Raw genomic sequence first — 20631 nt, 5'->3', positions numbered from 1 at the left:
TTTTTTCTTAAACTAATCTAAACAGATGGCATAAAAATGATTTCGTTGATTTACCTTTTAATGTTTAATTTTTAATCAGAGTGTGTCCTCTAACGGATTCCTATATACAAAAAATGCACATGATTGGTCTATATCATTCATTCTTTGACGGATTTAACAAAATAATCAGCTGTCTACTCATCACACATGTAACAATCACCATTTTTTTTCAGGAAAACAATTAAACAAAAGATGCGAAAAAATAGAAGTGCGTATTTATTTGGTACAGATTCAACTTCTGAATCAAAATCCTTATTGCTTGTACTCAGAGCTTGGAAGTAATGGTTAAACAAGCAACATAATTACCTATAATATGTTGCTTTTATCACCAGAGTGTAACAAAGTCACATTCCATTTCAATAATAACACAAAAGGTGTGAATGAAATTATTGCTGATGTATTGGTATAAAAATAAAACAACCGCTGAGTACTTTTCAAGGTTACTTTTCAAGTTCATTTAAGCATCTGGACAGGAATGTTTTTCATACCTCATAATGATTTTACCAGTTTAAAAAACTTGCAAAGTGATCAATCAGTTTAACAAGCCACGTTTTTCCTAACACTGTGATATTGGCAACATACTCCATTTTAAATATTAGTGAATTAGTGAATTAGAAGATAATGTATCTATACAAATAACATTCCAAGCTTTGCATATAGTTTCTTAGGCTGAACTAGCTGATCAGCCCTAATATTGTTACAAGCAGATATTAGGAATAGCATTAAATTGATGAAAAAGGAGGGAAAGCCTACTTCAAATGGAAAAAAGTCAAAGCAGAGCAGAAAGGCAATGCAAGTAGCTGCCCCAATATAATGCTGCCTGGCTCCTCCTCAGTTATACTCAAAAATAGGTAATAATTCCAAATAAAACAAAACTAATGTCTCTAAACCAAACATAACTGAAGGGCAGCTTTTAATAAAGAGTAATTATTCAAACCACTGGCTGAAATCTAAGATCTTAAATGTTGAATACATCAACCATAGCTGTAAATGATTAATATTACTTCTCAGAAAGTTGTGAACTAAGAATAAATGAATGCTGGGTCTCTTACCTCAGTTAGACGAGGGTGTGTGAAATTTTGCCATTCTGAATAATTGTATCTGTATGCATCCATCATATTCTGGCCATAGCCCCTTCCAGATTCAAGGGTATGATGTCCACCACCTTTGACAGATTCTAGGGTATGATGTCCTCCTACACCCTTGACTGATTCCAGAGTCTGGTGTCCACCCTTTACCATTTCAAAGGATTCATGCCCCGTAGTTTTGATTCCACCACCTGTCATGCCAACCCCATGATCAGTTGTAACCATGTTTCCTGTTTTCACAGGAAGTATGTTGGGATCCTAAAAAAAAGAATAATGGGGGGAAAATCTGTCAAAGTGCCGAGGAAGACATCTCAGAGCTGATTTGAACATTTTTGGAATCATGGAAACAAAAAGGTACATGCACGGTGGGTGGGATGATTGAATGGATGGGATAATTGTTTTTCTGTTCTACGTAGTTGTCATTTTTCTATTTTTTTATGTGTTGTTCCAGTTGCATTGTGGAACTATGGTTGGTTTGGTGTACTTTAGCTTTACTTTTAATCTTTTTAACATTAGTAGTTCATGGTTTATGCCACAATCCTTTCTGGTATTGTGTTTACAGAAAGAATAGAGCTTTTCACCAAAATGAGGTCAAATTAATTGCTACATTAGTGAACAGGGGATTTCCATTGAAAAGTTGACTTTAAAAAATGCAGTTACTCTCTTGCTACATTCCTTGATCCTAGGCCAAATTTTCCTACAATGTTTCCTTCTTCTGCAATAGTATACACTGCCTTTACCAATGATAGTAATGCCTTAGGTCTCTGATGTACTAGCTTCATAGGCATTGATGGTTGTTAGGCTACCAACCTAGTAACTTAATTCTCCCATCTTCTGTGCTTTACTACCACATATTACAGTGATCCCCAACCCTGAAAATCTACTGGAGAATGTTTCCATTTCCTTTGCCCAGAGTGCAAAATTTAAGGATGCCATTTATGCACAAGCTTAAGTTTAAATAAGAAATAAAACACTTCTTCACTAATTTAAATTAAATTGGTTCCTCAGCTTTTCCTTCTGTCTTCCATCCAAACCACAATAGGATGGATTTGCAGGTCTGCCTATTACCCTGTGTTTACCCCAAGCACCTATACATACATTGAGTATAAAAATGCTGGCTAAGACCTGTGAGTCTTGGGTCTAGACCAGAGGTGGGGAAAATGAAGTCTCTCAGGACATTTTGTGGCCATTTTTTAATAATAACAACAACAACAACAACAACAACAACAACAACAACAACACCTTTATTTTTATACCCCACCATCTCCCTTAGGGGACTCATGGTGGCTTACAAGGGACAAGCTCAAAATTACAGATAAAAGCAGAAACACAATAAAACAATCAAATAAAATATAAAAACAATCAAAACAGCATCATAAAACAATAGGCTGAGATAAAGTCCATCTAGGGCAGCGGTTCTCAACCTGGGGGTCATGACCCCCAGGGGGTCGCTGGGTCATTTTTGGGGGGTCGCGAAGGCACCTCGGTTCGCCCCGCCCCCTCCAAAATGGCTGCCGGCCCCTGTGCCAGCCAAACATCCAGGCACTCCTGGTCAGCTCCTCCTCCTCTTCCCACAAGGCTGCATGGAGTCAAGAGGAGGAGCTTAGAGGCAAAAGCGCGCAAGGGAGAAGGTACATTATTTTTGGAGACCTTCTTGGGCCCCCCCTCCCCGTGAGCTTAGAAGGGGTGGGGGTCGAGTGGAAGGCTCCCCATATGGGCTGGCTCTTGCTGCCCAAGTTTGACCCAGGACCATCATGGGGGGAGGTCAATTTCTCTGGTGTGGATGAACTACAACTCACCAAAACAAAGGTCAGTTTCCCCATGAAGAAGAGGAGGAAGAAGAGGAGAAACCGCGGAGGCCGCACAGGGGCTGCTGCGGCTGTTTCTCCTCTTCTTGCTCCTCCTCCTCCAGCTGGCCATCAAGGAGAAAGAGAAGGAAGAAGAGGAGAAGGGGCTCTGCTGCTGTTTCTTCTCCTCCAACTGGCCATGGAAGAGGAAGAAGCGGAGAAACTGCAGCAGTGTCCCTTCTCCTCGTCCTCCTCGATGGGCAACTGGAGGAAGAGGAAAAGGGTCCTGCTGCCTTGCCCCGCCTCCCCCCTCCCTGGCTCGAAGGCTCTGCCTGTTATTGTTGCTGCAAGGTTAGTGAGTGGACCAGCTGGTTGCTCCCTGGGTAAGAAACGTCTTAGCTGTTGGGGAAGGGGGAGCCCACACAGCCAGATAATCCACTTCAGTGTGTATTTTATGCAGTTGTATGGAAGGGGACCCAAATAACCCAGGCCTCTTCCACACAGATGAATGAAATCCCACATTATCTGCTTTGAACTGGATTATCTGTGTCTACACAGCCAGATAATCCACTTCAATGTGTATTTTATGCAGCTGTATGGAAGGGGACCCAAATAACCCAGGCCTCTTCCACACAGATGAATGAAATCCCACATTATCTGCTTTGAACTGGATTATCTGTGTCCACACAGCCAGATAATCCACTTCAGTGTGTATTTTATGCAGCTGTATGGAAGGGGCCTCAGAGAACCCAGGCCCCTTCCACACAGCTCAAGTTTGGTCCAATTTAATTGTGGTTGAATTTCAGAATGCTCTTTGATGGCTGGGGAACTATACATCCCAACAACTCCCAAATGCCAAGGTCTATTTTCCCCAAACTCCACCAGTCTTCAGATTTGAGCATACTGAGTATTTGTGCCAAGTTCTGTCCAGATCCATAGTAATTTGGGTTCACAGTGCTGTCTGGATGTAGGTGAACTACCTCTCCCATAATTCACTATCAGTTCCCCCCAACCCCCTCCAGTATTTTCTGTTGGTCATTAGGGTTCTGTGTGCCAAGTTTGGTCCAAGCCTGTATTTCGGGGGGGGGGGGTGTCTCAGTGGTCTCTGGAAGTCAGAGCTGCATCAGTTGAAGGTACTTCAGATCCCATCATCCGTTGCCCACACTCCCCCAAACATATTGTTTTTGTGATTAATCACTATGCTTTAATTATGTTCAATTTGTAACAATGAAAATACATCCTTCATATAAGACATTTACATTACATTTCATAACAGTAGCAAAATTACTGTTATGAAGTAGCAGCGAAAATGTGGTTGGGGGTCACCACAACATGAGGAACTTTATTTAGGGGTCACGGCATTAGAAAGGTTGAGAACTACTGATCTAGGGGGTGGGGTGTCTGTACCACATTTGGAACCCCCTAAGACAGGTATGGGTAAAATTTGTCCCTCCAGGTGTTTTGGACTTTTAACACCAGCCAGCCAGTTTATCAGTTGTTAGGAGTCCAAAACACCTGGAGGGGTGAAGTTTCCCCATGCCTGCCCTAAGCCCTCTAGGAGACAGGTCTTTTTACAAATGTTTTGCATTTTTTTCACTAAATAAAATAAAACCCAAATGTACTCGAAGGGGTGTGAGAGTATTCTTGCCATATTTTGAGCAAATTTACACTTGAAAGAGAACTTCTTTGAAAACACAAAGTGAATAGCAAGTGGCTTCATCTCATTTCCTGTTTTTAAAAGGGGCCTCTTTGGCACTTAAAATGTCTTAGAAAGACCCCAGAACATTGCAAAATGTTCTCCTGGTCCCTACAGAGCATTTATGGGCTTTTGTCTAGACTGGGATGGTAGGGGATGCAGCCTTCCAAGGAGTCTGACAGGGGAAAGTAATGCAACCTCACAACTGCCTACCTCCGGTCTAAACTTATCTAAATGATTCGTCATCTCCTGAAATGACCCCTCTCAGATTTTGAGATCAGTGGGCTCCCTCTCAATTCTATCACTGCCTGAGACACATTAGGTGAGGACACATGAGATTACCTTCCCTTTAGCTGCTTTCAGTCTGTAGAACTCTTTCTCACCGAAGGTGAACTATCTCCTATAGCCTTATTCCCCTTCCAGGGTTTTGGCTGTTAACTAGCATCTAAGGAGGTTTTTTTTTAAAAAAATCCATTGTTATGTTTTAAATGAAATTTATATTGATGCTGTTTTTTCAATATAGTTTACATGATTCCTATTTACTATCACAATTGCTTTTTAGTACATTTTGTTTAGATCTTTGTTGATACTGGGAGAAAGGCATAATAATGAACACACAAATACATACTTGCACAGATGCCCTAAAATTAATGAAGAAAGCCATACCATTACTTCTTCTCCAGGGGCTTCAGTGTTTGATATAATTAAATTCTGGTTCGCCAGATCATCACAGACGTGTTTACTAGTACCGACATGTGCAGCCCCACAGCAGCGGCAAAGTGTGATCAAGATCACTGGAGTTGGAGGAAGGAAGAGACACAGTGAGCCATTGCCAGGGCATCCATGTATTATTTTCACAAATATATGTATGTTTCTCTGTTTCAGCATATTTAAGAAAGGCAAAGGGAATATAAAAAGGGATTTTGTGGCATTTTTATACTTCTCTGCTTGCCCAATTCTCTCATGTGCACCTGGGTAGATCAGAAATATCAACTCTGAATCTATTGAACAAAAATAAACCCCCTATCTATAATCTAGCTTTGAAAACTTAGGATCACCAATCATAGCTTTATGTTCAATTATCTAAGGTAGAAGTGATGAAATTTTCAGCCAACAAGCCACATTCTTTTATAGCTGACCTTCCAGAAATGTGGGTTGGAGACATTTTTCCCTCTCATCCACACAGCAGTTAATTCACCACATTGACTGACTCATCCACTAAACCTGGATATGGGTTCACCAGTGCTCAGGTGCTTCATAAGCAACAGAGAGGATCAACAACTGCAGGGAGGACAAATTTAAACTTATCCACCTTGCAGTCTCCTTCCTATATCCCCAATGCTCATAAAACATCTCAGCCAACAGGAAGTTAAACATGCTCTGTCAAGCACACTGACCCAGGATTTTGCCTATGTTTGGAGACATGTGAGGATAGAGGCCAAAAATGAAGAAGAAAAACACCAAATTCACAGACATAAGACATCAGAATCAGTCTGAAACGTGCAATATGCTTTCAATTTGACATTTTAAAAAAACACATTTGGTATTTTTAAAGAAAAGATAATTTGAATAAATGAAATAGGTAAAATGCTTACATAGCAGTAATAATGATCCCAAAATCATTGCCAGGATGGCCCAAATTCCAAGTGTAACATTAGGTGCTCGCTGTATACCAATTCCAGGTTGGTCTCTTGAGGAATAACAATCACTAGGAGTTGTACAGTCACACACTTGAACTTCTACGTCAGTGACGCCACTGTGACCGGCATTATCAGTAACTCTGACAGGAATTGAGTAGTCACCATAATTGATTTGGCCCACTGGTTCTAAATACACAGATTTTTCTGCAAAACAAAAGAACCCAACATTAAACACTGCATCAAAGCAATTACTTCAGTACTTCAGAAGTAATTGTTTTAGGAAAGACACACATACCGTCATGTGGTACTATTCTCCACTGTGGCACTACCCGGTCAGGAAGTTCAAAATGGAAAGGAACGGTATGGGGAGGTATATCAGCATCCACAGCAGTAAGACAAATTGGTTTTCGGTCTCTACATATTGTGTACCTTTTCTTTATAATCACTGGAAAATTATCATTTTCATCTAGTAAATTAACCACCACTGTTCCAGTGCCTGTTTTACCACCTAGAAAACACAATTTAATGCACTTTTAATGACATACACATATTTCAAGATTGCCTTCATCTAACTTATGCTAGTAAGATAATCATACATCCAATACTTCAGTTTTAAGTGGCATGCATTAGGCTTTCATAATTAGCAAGCTTCATCCATATTCTGAAAGCTATGTCATGCGTCACATAAATGGGGTGACCTTTACAAAAGCAAAAACAGACATTTTGGAAATTATTTGTAGGACCCTTAAGGAGGAAAAATATGGAATATAACCTTTTATGAAGGTTGTATCTTTTTCAAAGTAATCTTTGATTTTGTTTTTTCATAGGGCTTTGGTGTATGGCATGGTTCAAACAGATTCATACAGATTCATGTTGTATATACAATGTGTAGGTTATCTCATCTTGAGTAGCAGATAAAGAAATGATTTCCAATCATTCCAATCTCCCAGACAACCCAAAATAGTAGATGACTTTCAGAAGAATGAGAAAATGGATGGGGGCAAGCAAGAAATGGATGGTTCCGCTATTGGTCCGATGTTTCCATTATAATGAGCACAGAATGAAATACTATTGCATTTTCTACACACTTACTTCCCTTGTCATATAATCAATTGCCAAATGGTAGAATGGAAGTTTGCAAGATAATGCAAAACCAATTAGATTATCATAGTGGTGAGAAAATACACAACATTTTAAAACAAATACAAGATTGATGAACAATCTACAAGCAAATGATAGTTAGAATAATGGCAGACTCATGCATGCCTATATAGCAGACGTGGGCAAACTTCGGCCCTCCAGGAGTTTTGGACTTCAACTCCCACAATGCCTAACAGCCAGTATAGGCCACAATTGGAGAAGGAAGTCTGTTGAGAATCAGACTCATCAGGGTCTAAAGCAAATGGATGACACAGAAACTCTTGTTCACTTTTATACAGCTTAAACATAGCATCATCTCCCTGTTTCATCATTGTTTTTAAACTAATTTTTAAACAAAGCTTGAAATCTATATTAAATGGGAACATTAAATCTACAATTAGAAAGTCAAAAGAATATTTAAACATTATGCCCTTTCTTTTCAAAAAGTAACTATCATTTTATGCAATGACCTCTGATGATTGCTGGTCCAAAAAGAAAACTTTGTAATCTCATTCAGTTACTCCTGTAGATTTTACACACAGGCAAAAGAAAAACAAATAAAACCTAACTAAAATATAGGGAATGATTTTTTTTTTCCTGCATGAGAAAAATAGAAACAGAAAAATAAACACTTTAACCATTTATGTATTACTGATTCAGAGTGGGAGTGTTGTAACCCTTTGGTTGTTGTTGGATTGCAATGTCCAGGACCCTTTACAGTTGGCTTCGTTGAGTAAGGCTGCTGGGAAGGGTACACAATTCCAAATCCAGTTTCAGACAAGTTTTAAAATGTTGATTTAGAAAGCACTGATCTTAAATAAAAACAAATACAAGACTCCCCTAACAACTCAGAATTCAAAACCTGGTGAAGAGAAAGTTATAATTAATCTCAACTATGGCTAACACTGAAATCAATGGCACAATGAAGTTAAATAATTTAGACTGTAGTAATGCCTAGAAATATACACAAAGGTGGTGTGGTGGGAGTTGAAGCACACTGGTTCCACAGACACATGTTGACTAGTTAGATATTCATAAGTATTATATAATCTGAAGAAAAAAAGATAGTTTCTACTCTGCACTTGCTTTTAAATAATCTTAAATGGCTTTGTTTTTAATAGCTTCAATTTTTCAGGTTATTCAATATAGTTTAGCCTTTTAAAATTACTCATATTGTATGGATATGTTTTTAAATTAGAATTGCTTTCATTGTATGCCACCCTGACATCTGCAGATACAGGGTGGGCTATAAATATTTTAATAGATAAACAAAACATTACATACATCAGACATATTAATTTTAACAATTTAACTCTTAATAATTTGACATTTAATAATTTTAACTATTAAGTGTGCAAATTATTTGGTATTATCTTCTACATTTCTTTCCAATTAATTTCTGTATTCATATCTTTGTATAAAACACATTTCTTTCATTAATGTTCAACAGAGTTGATGTCTATGAAAGAAATATTAAATATTATTAAAGAAAATGTTGACATTTGATGAGATATAAACATTTCAAAACAAAACTAAGTTAAAAAATGAAGATTTCCTATTTGTCTGAAAAGGAAGGTCCAGATAGCGACTTTCTGTAGTGCACTCTAGTCTTCTTAATATCAATGTTTCTTAATTGATGATTGAAATTTGAGAAAGGTGGTGTGAGTCCAATAAATGAATTAATGCCTCATAAGAAATTGCAGCAAGGAATATAACAACCAATAAATGTTATCTGTGATACTTGGTACTCACTTCGATCTGTAGCAATGACTGTTACGTTACACTGATAGAGCTTCAGATCTGGTGCATCTCTGTCTAACAGTCTTGTGGTTTTGATGTGACCTGTGTTGTCCAGAGTGATCCAATTGCATGGATCATTTAACACTCCATACCTGTCAATAATAAATATAGCTGTTTGTAATAGAATATTTAGCCAATCACATTCCCTTGTACAACCTACCCAACACAATCTTTAGGAGACATTCTTCTCTCAGTGCCACCTCAATCTCAAGCTTGGTTGATGGAAACAAGAGCGGGTCTTCTCAGTGGCTGCCTCTCGACTCTATAACTCCCCTCCTTGCTGTCCTTCAGCCTGCAGGTTAGAACCTTTTTATTCAGGCAGGCTTTTAAAGAAGAAAGTTTTTAAGACTGTCAAGGGCTGCTGTGGTTTTATATGATTTTATGGTTTTAACCTGAATTATTTTCATATTAACAATGTTTAATACTGTTTTAATATTTGTATATGTTAAGTTGTATTGTAATGCTTTTAGGTGTGAGCTACTTTGAGTCTCCGAATGGAGAAAAAAGTGGGATATAGATAATAATAATAATAAAAATAAATAAAAATAGCTATATATTATTTCCTTATTATTCATCTAACAGGCTAGTACAAACCACCATATACCGACAGTACCTTATGAACCTTATGAAGGTTCATAAGGTACCTTATGAAGATAGGTTCTGTAAATCTGTTCTTAAGTTGAATTTCTATGTAAATTGGAACAGATCCATTTTTAAGTGTAACTCCAGCTGGAAATATATATATATAGGGGGGGGGGGGGGGACTTTGAATAGCATGGGGAATGGTTAACATCCCTTATTTTGTTGTCTGTGTTCCTGTTCAGAAGATTTCACCTCACTTTCTGTCGCTAAGATACCGTATATATTTGAGTATAATCTGACCCGAATATAAGTCGAGGCACCCAATTTTATCTCAAAAAACTGGGAAACTTATTGACTCAAGTATAAGTGAGAGTGGGAAATGCTCCTGGCAAAGTGTAAGGTAAATTTTTTTTTAAAAGGCAGCTCTTTCTGGGCACTGTGTGGTCAAGACCTGTATCACCAGCGAGACGTCTCCTCCTCCTCATTCCCCTCCAAAGAAGGGCAAGTGCGAGGCATTTCCTTCCTCCCTCTTGCGCATTCCTCGGTGGCGGCTGAAGGAGCTGCAGTGACAGGCTTACTCTGTAGCCTTGTTCCCTTCCAAGGAGAAAGCCCACTGCCAAAGCTCTCTCCTCCACTGCAGCCAAAGAAGGGGAAGAATGATGTCTTTCCTTCCTCATCCTGCGCATGCCTTCCTCGGCGGCCGGCTTTCTCCTCGGAGGGGAATGAAGCCACAGAGAAAGGACGCTGCCTTGGCTCCCTCCTCCACCGCTAAGGAAGACGCGTGTAGGAGGAAGGAAAGGCCTTGCACTTCCCCTTCTTTGTGGCAGTGGAGGAGGGAGCTGAGACAGCTGCAAGCTTTCTCCGTGGCCTTGCTCCCCTCCAAAGAAGGGGAAACGCGAGGGCTTTCCTTCCTCCCTCGCCACTTAGGTGCCTTCCTTTGCCATGGTGGTGGAAGAGGGAGCAGCGGCAGTGGACTTTCTCCTTGGATGAGAGCAAGGCCACGGAGAAAGACCGTTGTGGTGGCTCCCTCCTTTGCTGCTGAGAAAGGTGTGCATGTGGGGCAAGGGAGGGAGGAAAGGCCTTATGCTTCCCCTTCTTTGGCGGCAGCAGAGGGAACCACAGTAGGGAACTTTCCTGTCCAAAGAAGGGGAAGCACAAGGCCTTTCCTTCCTCCCTCACCCCATGTGCACACCTTCCTTGGCAGTGGCAGAAGAGGGAGGGGGGAACCATGGCAGGGGCAGCAGAGGGAGCCGCAGTAGCAGGCTTTCTCAGTGGCCTGACTCCCCACCAAAGAAGGGGAAGTGTGAGGCCTTCCCCCCTCGCCCCATGTGTGTGCCTTCCTCAGCAGCAGCAGAGAAGGGAACTATGGCAGCAGGGTTTATCCATGGCCTAGCTCCCCTCCAGGCTCGGAGAAGGGAAAGGTGCATGGGGGCAAAGGGAGAAGGAGAGCTGGGATGCTGTGATAGAGAGGTGAGTGTCCTGGCAGGAAGGTCTGGGAAAAGGGCTCTTCTTCCTTCCTGTTAGTATCTCACCTGAGTATAAGCCGAGGGGAACTTTTTCAACCTGAAAAACTCAGCTTATACTTCAGTATATACGGTAATTGGATTTTGAAAAAAATGGCTGCTTGTAGAAACAAGGAAACACCTATTCCCCATTTTTAAGTGTAACCACAGGCAAATATATAAATAGCTTAGGGCAGCATGGGGGTGGGAATTTAACACCTCTGTGGTGTTTTGTTTTTTGTTTTTTGTTTTTTTGCTGTCTGTGCCCCTGTTCAGAAAATTTCACCTCACTTTCTGTCCCCGTGATAATTGGATTTTGAAAATTTGTGGTTGTTGTGTAAACAAAATTAGTGAGAAAGCTTCAGTGGAGACACCATGATAACTCTTTCTTCTGAGCGGTGGGGGGGGGGGGATTTCTCTCACTTCCTGTTGTTTCAGCCCTCTTCTTAACTGTGAGTCAGATGTAAGTCAGATGGTTGTAACTTGGGAACTGCCTATAGGAGAATTACAGAGCATTTGAGTTTGGGGTAGTGTTAGAGCAGAGTACGCTTTCCATCTCCAAACCTAAATATCAACAATGTCAATAATATAAAATAAATTCAAACAATTATATACCTACCGTATGCCTTCACTATTTCCAGTCTCTGGATCCCTTGCTAGGTACTGGCCAACCAGTGTTCCACCATCCAAACATTCTTTAACATTTAGAACATATACACAAGGATCAAATACAGGTCCTTCATCCACATCCCGGACCTTGACAACAACAACACAAGTGCTTGTAGAGATTGGTCTTGAGTTTGGTCCCAGCACATAAGGCGCTTCATTGTTTACAACAATTTCCAATCTTCTCTCCTTGTTCTTTTCATAGTCTAGCCCCTGGAAAATATAGGAAAAGTAAAATGTAAAGGTCACATAAGCTGCAACATGCAATTAAAGGGTTTCTAACATTCTTTCTTTTCTTTTTTTCTTTTTTGCTTCAATTAGATTCTATTTTATTTGCTAATGACATAATCCATTGACAGCCACCTTACAGTTGGTATGGTCAACACTTCTTGAAAAAAAGAGCATGGTGATTTAGAGTTAAGAGTACATCCAGTTTTTTTTCTTCTGTCTGCCTATATTTTTAAAAGGTTTTTTTTATTGCATTATGGATATTAATAATGATAAAGTATGACCCTAATGACAGATGACTGGATTACAAGTTTTTGAAATGGCCAAAATGGACAAATTAACTTTAATTTTACAACAAACTAACTTGCAGAAACTGCAAGAAGCATAGGAAACTTTTATGAACTTTGCAAAAAATCTGAAGATGATCATAACAGAATTTGTGAACTAAAACTAATATGAATAATATATGAATAGATTCTGTATTCTAAAAAATAAAAGATTGAAGATAGATGGGTTAATATTTCTAAATCATGATAGAAATGCATATAATTTCAATGCTGTGGATATTCTATACATATATATACATATATACATATATATACATACATACACACACACACATAGAATCTGCATAGACAATAGACTGATATATTTACATAAGTATTACTAGTGTATTAACAAAAGAAATAGACTCTGTAAATGGATAGATATTATTGTAATAGCAAGGAAATGGAGTATGTATAAGTAAACAGAGACAATAATTAGAAAGAACATATACAGGCTCAGAGGAGAAGATAAGAAAAAGATGGGATAATACAAGAAGACAAAAGACTAATGTGGACTCCAGATGATAAGAATCTACCTGTTTTTGGAATAAAATACATTGTAGATAAAATTTCTTTATATGCTAGAGAATATGTATAACATTACCCTCCCCTCCAATCCCCCAGTGATACAATAAACTCCTCTGTAGATTTAATTTACTAACAAAACTACATAACCAACAAATCATATTTTTCTTTACTTCCGTCATCATTTACCTTTTCAGTACACAAAACACCAACATTTGAATTTGGATCTCTCTCAATTTTGAAAGCACCATCTTCATTCCCCCTTATAATGTCAAAAGTAGCATGCCAGCCTGGTGTTCCTTCTGCATCTTTATCTATGATACCAATGTCCAGTACTTTCGTACCAAATGTATTTTCAGGAACATATACTTCATACTGAAATTTAAAAAAAGATTTTCAGAAGTTAGTTTTATTATATATATTTAGAAAACTGGGGAGCCCCCAGTGGCGCAGTGGGTTAAAGTGCTGAGCTGCTGAGCTTATTGACCAAAAGGTCGCACGTTCGATTCCAGGGAGCGGCGTGAGTTTCCGCTATCAGCCCTAGCTTCTGCCAACCTAGCAGTTTGAAAACATGCAAATGTGAGATCAATAGGTATCGCTCCGGCGGGAAGGTAACGGCGCTCCATGCAGTCATGCCAGCTACATGACCTTGGAGGTGTCTATGGATGACACCGGCTCTTTGGCTTAGAAATGGAGATGAGCACCACACCCCAGAGTCAGACATGACTGGACGTAATGTCAAGGGACAACCTTTACCTTTACCTTTTAGGAAACTATGTTGTTTTCTTTTTCATTTTTTGAAAGGGGAAAATCAAATATATTAAATATGAACATGGAACACCTACCATGCCATGTTCACACATGGGTGCATGGTCATTAGAATCTTCAACTTCAATGACAGCTGTTCCGGTACTGCATAAACCAAAGCGCTGACCTGCCATATCTCTTGCTTCAATTAGGACTACAAATTTATCTGTCGTCTGAAACAGGACAAAAAAAGAAGGGATCCTCTTTTAATGACTTACAGGAGTTGCAAACCTAAACTAATTAGGTTTGATAAATGTACTATCTTGCAGCCTTTCAAAAATATAAGCCTGCTAGAATCCTGAACATCCCTCTAAGGCAGTGGTTCTCAACCTGTAGGTTCCCAGGTGTTTTGGCTTACAACTCCCAGAAATCTCAGCCAGTTTATGAGCTGTTAGAATTTCTGGGAGTTGAAGGCCAAAACATTTGGGGACCCACAGATTGAGAACCACTGTTCTAAGGTCAAAGAAAAACCTTGCTCAGCAGAGAAGAAGAAAATACCTTTCAGTTCCCATTTCATGCACAGAAAAGGTCAAGTAATTCACCTCTGTGAGTCTAATTTTGCAAAGAAGAAAAAAAAACACTACCATTTTGCTGACTCCTACAAAAACAAAATAGAAAGAGAGATAAACTTCCACTTCTACCCATTTTCTTCAAGGCAGGAATGCTTTTGTTTCTTCCCACTGATTTTTTTTTTAATTCTTGCATGCTTCTGTAAAATTCATATGAAAAATTCATATATCCAGTCTGGACAAGTTCACCTGGAAAAATACCATACAGTAGGTGTGTGCATTAAATAAGATTGTTTTATGCAATCTTGGTCTCTTTCCTCTGTGGAGAGAAGCAACGAGAGGCCCAACTACATTGATCTCCCCAAAAAGAAAGGGTCAATTTTCTTTCTCAATGAACAGAAACACAGTTGGGCTTTGGTCATTTCTCTCTGCTGAAATAGGAGTCCATTTTCTTTCTTGGTGGACAGAAGTGACTGAATCTCAGCTGCATTTCTGTCCAGTGAGAAAGATCACAGCTTCCTTTCCTGGGAGACAGAAGTGCAACCAGACTTTTGTCACTTCTCCCCATAGAATAATAAAATAGACTCCCTTCTCGGCAGGAAGAAGCAATGGAAATCAAGCTGCAATTATGTCTGTTGAGAAAGGAAACAGACCCCTACCTCTAAGAAGAGAAACACAGTAGGGTTTCAGTTACTTCTCTTCAGAGAGGAAAGAGAGTTCGTTCTCAGTGGAACGAGAGAGATGTCTTCACATAGCATGGCTTTCTACCAGTTTTGGAATCTAGGGAGTGGACAGCTTTCAGAAGCAGGATGTGCAGCAACATGTTAGTCTTTCCTTCGGCTACTCTACTGCAGGAGCAAGTAGATATTTTGACTTTGCACTTTATAGTATTTTAAGCTTTCAACAGCATGCTGATCAGAGGGAAGAATTCTACATATTGCACAAAAACCCTACAACACAACAGGTCTTCGAATGGATCCCTTTATAATATGCAGGCCTACAGTAACATACTGCAAACAACATGGCAACCTCAATGCTCAGAAGTCATGAAAAGCCACCAACATTATACTTCCAAAATACTTACCTCTCTATCCAGAGTTGCAGATGTATGCAAAGTAATAACACCTGAATCTGCATTTACATTAAATGTACTGGTGCCACGTAAGGGTGCAGGATTTTGACCCACAATTCTGTATTTCAGTTGAGTGTGCAATGAATTTGGTTCATCTCTGTCTGTTGCAATCATTTGTCCTATAACTGTACCTATGTGAGAAAATGATCAGTGTTGTATATTTAACTTCTCAGTATAATGCTTAAAATTATAGCTATAGCACAATACAGAATGCTTAGAGTAGCTGAATAATCAACTGTTTGCTACAGATTCCAAAAAAACTATGGATGCAATCAAAACTTGTTCAAAATTGTTCATATTTAAATTGGCAACCTCAGGAGCCATGAGAAATTTCCTTACTTTCTCTGGCTGAAATAGCCCTAACATGATATATTTTTATTCATAATATATTTTATTGACCAAGTGAGTCCCATGGATTCTGAAGTTGTCAATTTAGATTTGAAGAGTTTAAAAAATAAATCTGCAGTCCCAATGCGGAATATGATTATAGGCTAATATTTTGAACTCGATACCTGGATAATGTTTTCTATTTATGGAGATGTGACAAGGCAGATCTTGGGACTATTTCACAATTAACATAAATCTGCAATTTGACTTTCATTTTAGCAACACAGAGGTTCTTTTTTTATCTGACAGTTAAAAAAGAAGGGGACAATTTCATGGGCTCTTTTAAAGAATAAATTCAAGCCAACTAAAAGCACACTGAGACCAGACTCCTTTTTTGTTGATGCTCTTCAGTATTTTTTCCTGCAGGGAGGAAATGAAATATTCAACTGAACTGAAATATTTTATGTTGCACAGATCAATAAACTGTGATTCTACCTATCTTATTTTGGACCTGTTTCAAGAACATGATCACTGAAGCTTTCTTGTTTACACTAACCATTAATTCACGTTAACTGCGATTTGAGGTTTGGCACCATGGCAAGCTATGGTTGAAAAAGGTTTCTAAAGTTCTCCTTTCAACCATGTGGGGAGATCCAAACATAAGGAGTGTACAGAAATAATGGGATACATGTGAGTATGAAGCTAGCTGTAGCTTTCTGCCCATACCTGGTTGCATGCAAACTTGGCAGATGAATAACACTTGTTTTAAAAGTTGTCAATTGTTTAAAACAGAACCATTTTTGAAGCTTAAAGCAATTTTTCAAGCTTAAAGAGGGGAAGGTTGTTGTTCAATTAGCACTAAAGTCAGAAACAGTAAACTCCCACTGATTTGTACTCAGAAGAAATTCCCTTGCTCCACAACTTCACTCAGAGCTTGAAGTAAGAAAGAAAACATTGTTAATATAATTCCCTGAAAGCTGAAGCAACAAATTACCAAAGTGAATACTGTGTATACTGAAGTATAAGCCGACCCAAATATAAACCGAGGCACCTAATTTTACCACAAAAACTGGGAAAACACACTGACCCGAGTATAAGGCAAGAGTGAAAAATGGAGCAGCTACTGATAAATTTCAAAATAAAAAATAGATACCAATAAAATTACATTAATTGAGGCATCAGTAGGTTAAATGTTTTTGAATATTTACATAAAACTGTAATTTAAGATAAGACTGTCCAACTCTGATTAAACCATTACTCTAACCTTCTTCATTGAAAATGTGCTTACATATCCTTCCAATAATAAAAGAGTAAAATAATAAATGTAATAAAATAATAATAATAGAGTAAAATAGGGAAATGTAATAATAACAGTAATAATAGAGTAAAATAACAAATGTATTAATAGGGTGAAACAATAAATGTAATAAAAATAATAAATAGTAAAATAATAAATGTGATACAAATAATAACAGAGTAAAATAATGTAATAATAGAGTAAAATAAATGTAATAAAATAATAATAAAATAACAATAACAACACAGCAACAACAACAATAGAGTAAAATAAGAAATAACTTTGACTGGAGCATTGGCCAAGGGGGTGGCGTTTCAGTCTAAAAAAGGGCTGAAAATTTGGTTTATAGTCGTGTATATACAGTATGTACTATTCTTGCCTTACCCCCTTCCCTCTGCCTCATGTTTTTCATTCAAGCAGAGTTTGGAATCATTCAGAAATTTGAGAGTTTGAAAGCAATGACCAAGGCCCTTCCAAAGCCTTGGAGCCAGCTTTGTTGACAAAAAGTGCTTTGTATATGAAGAAACTCTGAATATTTCTAAATTTAGGCATTCTCCATGTTTCACACATCAAATAGAGATATGTAGGTAGTTCAATTATATCTACTGGTTTCTAACCTAACCTCCCCATGGGGTAAGACTATTGAGATTTTAAAAACTCAAAACTACATACTAAATTAAGTGCATTACTTTAGAGTACACAAGTTTGTTTTATACAGTTTCATTCTCTTTCCTCTGTAGAGAGAAGTAACAAAAGTCCAGCTGCCTTTCTCTCCCCGGAGAAAGGGGTCTCTTTCTCTTGCAGAGAGAAACAAATGAAACTCAGCCACATTTGTCTCCCCAGTAAGGAGTCCATTTTCTTTCTCATAGGTAAAGACACAGCTGACCTTTAGTCACTTCTATCTACTGAGAAAGGAGTCTCTCAATGGACAGAAGTGACCAAAGTACATTTCTGTCCACTGAGACTGCTTAAGCTCAGGTATCAAGCATCCAATCAAACATATTCTTGACAAATTGAACAGATGTTTTCTATTATTTATCTACTTACCAGATCTACTACTTTCAGGAATAACAAACACCACAGTACTTGGGTTAAAAAGTGGGGGGTTGTCATTATCATCCTCTATTCGAATTATATGTATAAGTGGGATCTCCGGAGTATAGCCATCTTGTGCCTTAGCAGAGCAAATTATCTGTAGGAAAGAAAGAAAGGTGGTTTATGTTGCTGCCTATGCCAGGATACTTGGTTTCCTGTGAAAATTTCTCTACTAATGCAATATGAGCATTTAATTTCACTGAAGAAGTTCACAGACTAAGTAGATTTATGTTTCTGATATTCATATATTTTAAAATTCTTAATGCATTTCTGTTTCATCAGTATAAATGTAAACTTGTTTTGAAGTATTCCTTTTCAGTGTCAAAATCCTACCTCATTAGCAATTTTACCAATCAGATAAAATGTCATTAACTACTCCAAGTGAATCAGTGGTTAGCATTAACAAGACAAGCACAAGGAGACAAGCCCCACTGTTCTAATACATATGTATATTCCAGATTAACATTAAGTATCTTCAGCCTGGTGTTTTCTACATTATTAAGAGTGTTACTGAATGCATATGAAACTTTAATATAGGGATGCATGACAAAATTGGCATTCATACCTTAAATTCTGGATACTCTTCCCGGTCTATTGCTCTAGTAACAAAGAGATTTCCAGTTTCTGCCTCAATGTAGAAGTAATTTACTGGTGGTTCGTCAACACCAGGACCAGTTATAGAATAGGTTATATTATATCTTTGGGCTGTATCAGAAGACAACTATATAAAAAGAAAACCATTGTCACTTTACAATCTGAGGAAGGAAGTACAGATCTGATTTTCTGACATCAGCACAAGGCAGGATTTCTGTAAACATCAGGACACTTAAAATATATCATACTATATACTTCTGAGACACTGTGAATATATTACAGTCAGCCCACCGAATTTGTGGGTATTTCTGAGGACCAGATTATTTGTGAATGTGATTAGTATGTTCTCTCTAACAAATCCCAAGGTGTTTCAGCTGACCATAGAGTTGGGCTTGAAAACCTGGAGATTCCTTAAGAGAACATTTCTCTAAGCATTTCTTGGTCCTCCAGCACAGTTCTATAGTCAACATCTACAGGAGGTGCGCTGGAGGGGTCTATAAAGTCCTAGGTTGAATCTGCACTGCCCTATAATCCAGTTTCAAAATTTGGATTAACTGTCTTGAATTGGATTATATCAGTCTACATTGCCCTATAATCCAAATCCATGCAGTTAATCCACATTCTGAAACTGGATTATTGGGCAGTATAGATCTAACTTAGAAAAGTGCTTTCTCAGGCAAAAAATATATAGCACCTTTTTATGCATGGCTTTTCCACATCTGCAAGGGATACTGTGCACCTCACACAAAAAAGTGGAAGGCCTGATCTGCAAACATAAGCATACTTGTTGCAAGTAAGCAGCACTCATATATTTAATACTGGTGATTTCAGATTAGACCTGTTTCAATTTGTAAAGGTGAGTTTATAATCCAAGTTTACACAATCTAATGCCTATTGTCTTGGGCAGCAATTTCATCATGCACAGTCATCATCCACATATAGGACAAAATTGGAAATGTTTTGTTGGAATGCCTTAAACAGATAATTCTCACTGACAACTCTTCATTAAAGACTGTAACAGAGTTTGTATTTACTATATATTTACGGTGCATTTATTTGTAGCTTCTTCATGGCTGTATTCCTGTATTTTAAAAATCTTTCAGGGCTTTCTATAAAGACCTGTAAACACTATATAAACAGAGCAGGCAGCTGAATATCACATTCTGTTGTATTACAACAGTAATAAATAAGAAAGTGAAAGTTAGGAGAAATTGTTATAAACTTAGGTCACAGAACATGAATTAGCAATTTCAGATATGCTACCATTTTACTTGACTATAAAACACGAAACAAGAAAATGCAATCTAGCAGTGTGATGATATTTTATGTGAAAGACCATGTGAATCCAGAATAGGCCTTCATAGTCTTTTATGGACCCACTGCCAAGACTTTCCCCTTGGAAGACAATTATATTTGGCTACGAGTGACAACCTATGATGACTTGGGTTGGATTATAATTAGATGTACTATTCTTAATTAAGGGAGGAAATTGACTATCTTTCTTTTTACCTCACCTGAGAACTGGGTAAGTCAAGCTAATTTACTGTCCTAGCCTTATTCTTACTTAGGAAATGGGTCAACAGGGGCTCCATCTATACTGACCACATAGAAAGGCATGAGTGTGAATCAGTTTGTGGGCTTGCACTCCAGGTTAAAAGAACACATGAGAAAACTTGAATCCTGTTTCAGAATTTGATCTTTCCCCTGGATGCAGAATTAATGGTGATATCCAAACAGCCATTCCAAACTAGCCTTTCCACAATTATTTTCCCAACATAATATCTTAGTAAAACTTTCTTTTCCTTTATTCACAGAACATAATTTCAAAGGACGGAATAGGAAAAAATGCTT

The 20631-nt window shown here is 38.2% G+C and overlaps 1 protein-coding gene across 2 annotated transcripts in view; it reads right to left on the bottom strand.

Annotated features, from left to right (window-relative positions):
- The window catches only part of LOC132774785 (desmocollin-2-like), a 39014-nt gene that overhangs the window by 4946 nt on the left and 13437 nt on the right, over window positions 1–20631 (bottom strand). The window contains exons 5-16 of one of the 2 annotated variants that reach the window (XM_060775210.2): window positions 18752–18907; window positions 18139–18283; window positions 15420–15598; window positions 13865–13999; window positions 13209–13394; window positions 11894–12153; window positions 9143–9282; window positions 6546–6758; window positions 6206–6454; window positions 5277–5404; window positions 1092–1385; window positions 55–100 (exon numbers count right to left, since the gene is read on the bottom strand). In XM_060775210.2, coding sequence (XP_060631193.2) covers window positions 65–100; window positions 1092–1385; window positions 5277–5404; window positions 6206–6454; window positions 6546–6758; window positions 9143–9282; window positions 11894–12153; window positions 13209–13394; window positions 13865–13999; window positions 15420–15598; window positions 18139–18283; window positions 18752–18907 — 2121 coding nt within the window. In that variant the 3' untranslated portion in view covers window positions 55–64. The remainder of the gene's footprint in view (window positions 1–54; window positions 101–1091; window positions 1386–5276; window positions 5405–6205; window positions 6455–6545; window positions 6759–9142; window positions 9283–11893; window positions 12154–13208; window positions 13395–13864; window positions 14000–15419; window positions 15599–18138; window positions 18284–18751; window positions 18908–20631) is intronic. The other variant, XM_060775209.2, reaches the window with a different exon arrangement.

The sequence above is a fragment of the Anolis sagrei genome, chromosome 4 (genome assembly GCF_037176765.1).
Source record: "Anolis sagrei isolate rAnoSag1 chromosome 4, rAnoSag1.mat, whole genome shotgun sequence".
NCBI classification, from domain to species: Eukaryota; Metazoa; Chordata; class Lepidosauria; order Squamata; family Dactyloidae; genus Anolis; species Anolis sagrei.
Note: the sequence above shows the minus strand (reverse complement) of the source record. Positions and strands in the feature narration are given on the sequence as shown.